This window comes from Berghia stephanieae, chromosome 8, assembly GCF_034508935.2.
Source record: "Berghia stephanieae isolate SIO BIC M18660-M18661 chromosome 8, UCSD_Bste_1.3, whole genome shotgun sequence".
Lineage (NCBI taxonomy): Eukaryota > Metazoa > Mollusca > Gastropoda > Nudibranchia > Aeolidiidae > Berghia > Berghia stephanieae.
The window spans coordinates 2,821,271-2,829,363 of NC_088367.1; the positions used below are offsets into that span (position 1 = coordinate 2,821,271).

The following is an 8,093-nucleotide window of genomic DNA, read 5'->3' on the forward strand; positions in this document are numbered from 1 at the left end:
TAAATAAAATTTAATCAAAATAAAGAGAGAGAAATAAGAGGAAAATTGGATATCTTTCTTCTGCTCTTAAAATTATTCGCCTTTGCCTATTGATTTGTGCGGCTATGTGGTCTAGTGGTATGACACTCGCTTTTGGATCGGAAGGTCCTGGGTTCGAGCCTCGCTCGGCGCATAGTTGAGTCTTTGGAAAAGGCTCTTTACTCACATTCTCTCACCATACTCAGGTGTAAAATGAGTACCTGGCCGTTAACAGTGTCGTCTTTGTCCGAACAATTGTAATATCGCCTAACAGGCGTCATGTCCCATTGCCTTAACCCTCTCCTTACCAACTACAGGGAAATCGTCACATTTGTTACGATACAACCAACATTTTTCTTATTCAAATTTCTTTAGTACATCGTAAAATTTAAAGAAAATGAACCGTGTGTTGAAGAGCATGTTTTGCTAAAGAAATTATGTATGGCAAAAACTTACTGCTATTGTGTTTGAGTGATAAAAAAAAAATATATATATATATTTTTGTGTTTGTTGGGTGTGAAGTTTAGGGGAAAATCCTGAAAATGGCTGGTAAGGAGAGAGTTTAAAAAAAAAAAAGGGTTCTTTTTACCTTTTGAAATTAAAGAATTTAATTAACATCAAGGGCTGTATAGGGAATGAGATTAGCGGAAGAGTTGCGTCCCTTGATTGGACGTCACCGTCGGAAAAGTTATTAGAGAGAGAACGTCATGTTGGTTTTGCGCATGCGTCTCTCGTCCTCGCTTCCGGGGTAAAAGCGGCTTGAGACACTTCACCGAAAGCGAGGACGAGAGAGACGCATGCGCAAAACCATGTTGATGTTCTCTCTGTAAGGTGATGTCCAATCAAGGGACGCTACTCTTCCTAATCTCATTCCCTATAGAAATCCAGGGTGTCCAGATTTAAAACGAAGAGGGTGAGACGGTGGAGTAAACAAAGCAAAATACGAAAACGGAAAGAAGAATTTTTTTTTTTTAATTGACTAGACTGTGGGGCTAAAATAAAATGTAAAAACCCCTAACTCACCACGGGTCTGAATGAGATCAATGTCTGTTTACAGAGTGACCAAAAATATGGTGGGAAGGAATGACGTGATAGATACATAGATAGACAGATAGATATACGATATACAAAAATAGACTTCGACTGTAGCTACAATTTCTACAGAAATAAATAAATCCAGATACAAAATGTCATTAAAAAAAAGAAATAACAAAAAGAATAACAAAAAACAAACTAAAAAAATGTTTTTAACAAGGTTTATGATAAAAAAAATTTTTAAAACAAAAAAATGTATCGATGGAATTTTAACAAATTTTAAAAATTCCATTTATTCATCCCATAGGGGAAATTATTCTCTAGGGTCTATTCCAAGGGGAAACTGGAATAACCCAGGCGTCAACCGCAGTGCAGCGCCGCAAATTGAGCTAGGGCGAGGTGACTTGCTCAAGGCCACACAGCGCAGTGACGGGTGATCGAACTCGGTACCTTTCGGGTACGAAGCAAAGATCGTACCGCTGAGCCATGCTGCCCCCAAAATAATATGTATAGTAAAATAAAGGGAGTAAAAACGACTCTTATAAAAGAAACAAAACAATGTAAATGACGTTTCGGCCTTTGGCTTTCTTCAGGTAAACAAGAAGGCCAAAGGCCAAAACGTTGTTTACTTTTGTTTTAAATTCTCCCTTTATTTTACTATACATACATTTAAAATTATCCATCTTATTCTTGATGAAACAAGTTTTAACGTTTGACATTTAGATAAACATAACAATTAGTAGATCAGATCAAATTGCGGCTATGTGGTCTAGTGGTATGACACTCGCTTTCGGATCGAAAGGGCCTGGGTTCGAGCTTCGTGCTCTGCGCATAGTTGAGTCCTTGGAAAAGGCTCTTTACTCACTTTCTCTCACCATACTCAGGTGTAAAATGAGTACCTGGCCGTTAACAGCGTTGTCTTTGTCCGAAAAATTGTAATATAGCCTAACAGGCGGCATGTCCCGTCCTACATGTTAAATGTTGCTGTTGACCAGGGACTCCTTGTAAAGCGCTTTGAGCACATTTAGTGGATATTGCGCTATATAAAGCTCAAATTTATTTATTATTATTTATTTTTAAAAAACAAAAAACCAACAACAAATACTGCCGTTGTTTTTAAAAACACAGTATATGCAATGTTAACCAGAGAGAACATACCGTGTTCTTTAATAAAACGGCAGAATACACAAGCAAAAAAAAAAAAAAAAGCAATGAGGAAAGATTAAATATGAAAAAACAACACTTGAGCGACATCGATTTTGTTTCCTATCATTTCCCCCATTATCTGAGTGAAGATTAGATAAAATGATCTTTGAGCATATAAAAAACACATTGATCAGAGTCCTGATGAGTGTGTAGCTTTGTCATGATGTGTAACTTTGTCATGACGTGTACCTTTGTCATGACGTGTACCTTTGTCATGACGTGTCATAATGTGTACCTTTGTCATGATGTGTAACTTTGTCATGACGTGTACCTTTGTCATGACGTGTCATAATGTGTACCTTTGTCATGATGTGTAACTTTGTCATGATGTGTACCTTTGTCATGACGTGTCATAATGTGTACCTTTGTCATGATGTGTCCTAATGTGTACCTTTGTCATGACGTGTCCTAATGTGTACCTTTGTCATGACGTGTCCTAATGTGTACCTTTGTCATGACACACAACTAAGTTTTATCATCTCCCTAAATATTTGGGAAAATCTGATTTTCATAAAGCCATAGCGCAATCTTGCTCCTTTTCCATTGAACAAATTATCCCTTAATTTTGAAACAAACAAAAATGAATATAATAATAATAGAAAAAAGAGCAAAATATCAAACATGGAACGTTTCAGGCTCAAAACCCGTCTTCAGCCAATAACAAAAAAAAAAAAAAAAAAAAAAAAACAATAAAGACATAAAAACATTACTAAATTCCAAATCGACGAAAGAAAAAATTTTCTCGGTCGTTGATCTAGAGTTTTAGTAATGCATTTTTGCTTTTTTTTTTCTGTTGACTGAAGAAGGGATTTGAGCCCGAAACGTTCTGTGTTTGGCATTTTGTCCTTTTTTAAAGATGTTATATATTCATTTTTTTGTTCATTAATTTTTTTCAATCCACAGCTTCTAGCAGCTTAGTATTACTTTGACTTAATTTTGCATGGTATTTCCAATTGCCATGAAGACAGTTTTGTATATTATATTATGATATTATATACCGTCAACTGAGGCCACTTAGGCCACCCGGGGTAACTTAGGCCACTTGTTGAAAACAAGATTGCTTATTTTAAAAGATAAATTATATGTCGAGCTAGCTTTTATCTTTTAAATAATTAGAACCCAATAGATCTAATAAGCACTCATGAATTTAACTTTCTTTATAGCAACCTTTTTTATTCTACTAGGTGGCCTAAGTAACCCCGGATGGCCTAAGTAACCCCAGATGGCCTAAGTAACCCCAGATGGCCTAAGTAACCCCGCATGGCCTAAGTAACCCCAGTTGGCCTAAGTAACCCCGGATGGCCTAAGTAAACCCGGACCCCGGATGACCTAAGTAACCCCGGATGGCCTAAGTAACCCCAGTTGGCCTAAGTAACCCCGGATGGCCTAATTAACCCCGGATGGCCTAAGTAACCCCGCATGGCCTAAGTAACCCCGGATGGCCTAAGTAACCCCGCATGGCCTAAGTAACCCCGGATGGCCTAAGTAACCCCGGATGGCCTAAGTAACCCCAGTTGGCCTAAGTAACCCCGGATGGCCTAAGTAACCCCGGACCCCGGATGACCTAAGTAACCCCGGATGACCTAAGTAACCCTGGATGGCCTAAGTAACCCCGGATGGCCTAAGTAACCCCGGATGGCCTAAGTAACCCCGGATGGCCTAAGTAACCCGGGATGGCCTAAGTAAAAGTAACCCCGGATGGCCTAAGTAACCGGGGTATATATATATATATATATATACCGCCAACCGGGGTTACTTAGGCCATCCGGGGTTACTTTTACTTAGGCCATCCGGGGTTATATATATATATATATATATATATATATATATATATATATATATATATATATATATATATATATATATATATATATATATATAATATATATATTATATATATATTATATTATGACATGAGATTGATTAACCCGTTAACTGCCGTAGTCTGGAGAAAAAACAAAACAAAAAAAAACCCCATCTATTTAAAAATATGGTCAGAAAACTAGTCCTTCAAAGATTAATCGATTTAAATGACCCTCATCTTGACGAAAACCTGATACTTTGCGAGTGTTGTAGTTGCCAATTCATGGACTTCAGATAAAACATGATGCTTAAAATATTGTAGATTTATTATTACAACCACCCATTCGATGTTTGGACTGTATTACTTGTAAATTAATAAATAATAATAATATTAAATGGCATTTACATAGCGCTTTACCCCGTTGTCACAGGCTCTAAGCGCTTTACAGTGATATAAAACAAAACATATTACAGTAAGACAAGTTTGATGGAAACGTGATACGAATTCAATTTAACAACAACAAAATATGTTAATAGTATTGCAACATTATGACGTAAAAAGATAAAACTAAAATAATTTTTTTTTAAATCCTGCTTTTTCAAAAGCAGTTCAAGAGCTGCTATTTTCATTCACAAAACTATCACAAAAATATTTCAACTCAATTTTTCATCGTCAATTTTTCTTTTTCAGACACACACAAATCTATACTGTATAAGATAAGCATAAAATTTGTAAGCTATACAATTCATGATTTCTTCAATTTGATTCCGTCCATTACAAAACATGAACAGATTGAAGTAGAGAGAAAATAACAGCATTTAATTCACTGAAGCATTAGTGGAAAATAATGAAGAATTTCTTTGACATGAATAAATATATAAATAAAACTATTTTCAACTATGAGGTAATTGGCTTTACAAATGTGAATTATACGAATGAATAAATAAGCGTTATAAAATGTATTTACATAATTCTATAAAGCAATACAAAAGTGAATTTAATAAGTCACGTTGATAATAAATGAAATGTTAACGATTAGTTAATAAATAAGCGTTATAAACTGCATTTACATAATTCTATAAAGCGAATATAAAGGTGAATAAAATAAAAGTCAAGTTGATAATAAATAAAAAAACATTAACGATTAGTAAAAAGGGTGTCGAAAAGGACAACAAGAAATGCTTTCTTTTCCTAAATTAAAAAACAATATTATGAAAAACAATATTGAAGAAAGTTGTTGTTTTTTTTTTGTTTGTTTTTTTTTTGTTTTTGTTTTCTGTTGTTTTTTTGTTTGTTTTTGTTTTCTGTTGTTTTTTGTTTTTTTTGTTTTTGTTTTCTGTTGTTGTTTTTTTGTTTTTTTTTTACTGTTGTTTTTTTTTGTTTTTGTTTTCTGTTGTTGTTTTCCTGGTTTTTTTAAACAGCTAAAAAAACCCAAAGAATCCAAATGAAGGGAAGTAACGAGTTTACCTGCTGGGTGGAATGGGTACATATCCAAAGACAGTTTGTAGAAGGTGACTTGCATGGACCCTCCACTCACTTTCCAGTGACGTTTTTCTTCTTGTTCTGAAAATTCACACAAAGGAGACACAAAAGTGTGATATGATGTCGAAAAAAACACAAACTAGTTCTAATCTCATTGGAAGTGTAAAAATCTCTATTCCGTTGGACTAGATACGTAACTTGTGTAAATTGATCTTCTGGTTTCAGTGATAGTATCTTATTTTCTTGTCTAAATATCTGCAGGTCTTCAGTAAAAATCATCCATCCTCGCTTTTTTACGACCAGTAATCCTAAGAACCTAGCTATGGCCTATCTCAATTTATCAAATTAAATATATAAAGTGTTGCTATTGGTTCTTGGTTGTATATTTTTACATTTTTGTGCATTTGCATATATATATATGTATACATTGATGCCATAGATTTTCAACTTTGTGTTTATACATTTTCATGCATGCCACGTCTGTAAACAAATTTCCATTTTTTTGGATGAGTAAAGTATATATTATTATTATTATTATTATTATTATTATTATTATTATTATTATTATTATTATTATTATTATTATTATTATTATTATTATTATTATATACCCAGTTACTAAAATAGTTATACCAACTTATAATTCAACATGTAACCATACTCATAATTAGTCCTCCGAAGGACTGATTACATGCACACTTCCTATGAGTTTGGAACTGGAAGAGTAGGTGTGACGTCACAACCTATCTGCCCCATTATCTCATCATATTATTCAAGACATTAGAAATGCCCATCAGCCACACTCCCACCATTTCAATTACTGGCAAAAAAAAATTTGAAAAAAAAAAAAATGAATTCAACAATTACCACCCTCAAACTAGCCCAAAAGTATTGTTGTTGAATTCGGACCCCTTGTAATGTGTTTTGAGCATGTTTAGTGGATATTGCCCTATATATATATATATATATATATATATATATATATATATATATATATATATATTTATTTATTTTTTTTTTTTTTCATATATATATTTTTTTTTTTTTAATCTCAAACTAAATTTTTTAACGAAAAAAAAGGAAAGAAAACAAATAACAAACCAGGTGTCCTATCATCGCACAGGTGCAAGTCAAACCGACTGGTGATGAGGTGATATGACGTGCTGGCCACATCAAAGTCCTTGAACAGTTTGGCAGTTGAGGACTCTTGCCTGTCCGAGCGTTGCTGCTGTTGGCGTTGGTGGGGTTGGTTCGAGTCCTGGATGTAGCCTTGTTTCTAAGATGAGAAATATTGAAAAATATAAAATAAATGCCTGCTGTAAAGACCAGATGATCTTACTTGATTGATGGCTCAGTTGGTGGAGCACGTACTTGCTTCACAATCAAAGGATCCGAGATCGATCCTGGGTGCAGTCTGTAAAGTTCCATTCCCCAAAGGGGGAGATTTTTACTTTGCTGTCAGTCCGAAAATAACTAGACATCAGCCACAGTGTTTTTGGCAACCCCCCCCCCCCCCCCGTCTCTCTCTCTCTCTCTCTCTCTCTCTCTCTCTCTCTCTCTCTCTCTCTCTCTCTCTCTCTCTCTCTCTCTTTTCCCTCCCTTCTCTCAATCTATGTTAATTATGTGTTATATTAAATACTAATTATAATTGATTTTAAAAAAATGTATTATACATAAAATGGAATTAAAAAAAAATAAAATATAACAGCTTAAAAAAAAGAACAAAAAAAAACCCCAACAAAGTATTGAACACAGAACGTTTTTGGTTCAAAACCCTTGTGGCTCTGTGGTCTAGTGGTATGACACACGCTTTCAGATCAGAAGGCCCTGGATTCGAGCCTCGCTCGGCGCATAGTTGAGTCCTTGGAAAAAAGTTCTTTACTCACATTCTCTCACTGTACTCAGGTGTAAAATTAGTACCTGGCTGTTAACAGCGTTGTCTCATTCCATAAAAAATGTAATATCGCCTCACAGGCGTCATGTCCCGTCCTACATGTTAAGCATTGCTGTTGTCCAGGGATCCCTTGTAAAGCGCTTTGAGCACGTTTAGTGGATATTGCGCTCTATAAAAGCTTTATTTTATTTTATTTTATTTTTTAAAAACCCGTCTGTACCCAATAACAAAAACGATAAAAACATAATACATCGTTTAAAATCCAGAAAACGGCAAAATCACCTGCACGTCAGGCATAATAATATCTCTCTGCCATCTATCTATATCTGGAATTTAATTGATCAATTATTATGTTTTTTATTGTTTTTCCTCCGTTCCCACCAAATCCAAGCATACACATACTGTACAGTCAGTCACCGGCAAAACAACTAAAAATAAAGACGTCCAACTTCTATGGGCTGAATAAAGGGAATTTTTATTTTTATTTATTTATTTATTTATTTTTTTTTTAATAAAAGCTCAAAGTTTTTTTTTTCTCATCATTTACCTTCAGTTTTTCAGCAGCGAACGCTTTGCTCTGCTTGCTGGAGCGTTCTATCAGTTCCTTGAGAGAGTTGGCGTACAAGATGGCAGCCTTCAGCTGTGTGATGGTCA

At 34.7% G+C, this 8,093-nt stretch overlaps 1 protein-coding gene across 1 annotated transcript in view; it reads right to left on the bottom strand.

Moving 5' to 3' along the window:
- The window catches only part of LOC144978021 (uncharacterized), a gene marked incomplete in the record, with an annotated part of 137,858 nt that overhangs the window by 63,771 nt on the left and 65,994 nt on the right, over nt 1-8,093 (bottom strand). The window contains 3 exon segments of the mRNA XM_078923471.1: nt 5,531-5,626; nt 6,647-6,821; nt 7,987-8,093. The exon segment at nt 7,987-8,093 is cut by the window's right edge and continues 57 nt beyond it. Of these exon segments, the coding sequence (XP_078779597.1) occupies nt 5,531-5,626; nt 6,647-6,821; nt 7,987-8,093 (378 nt within the window).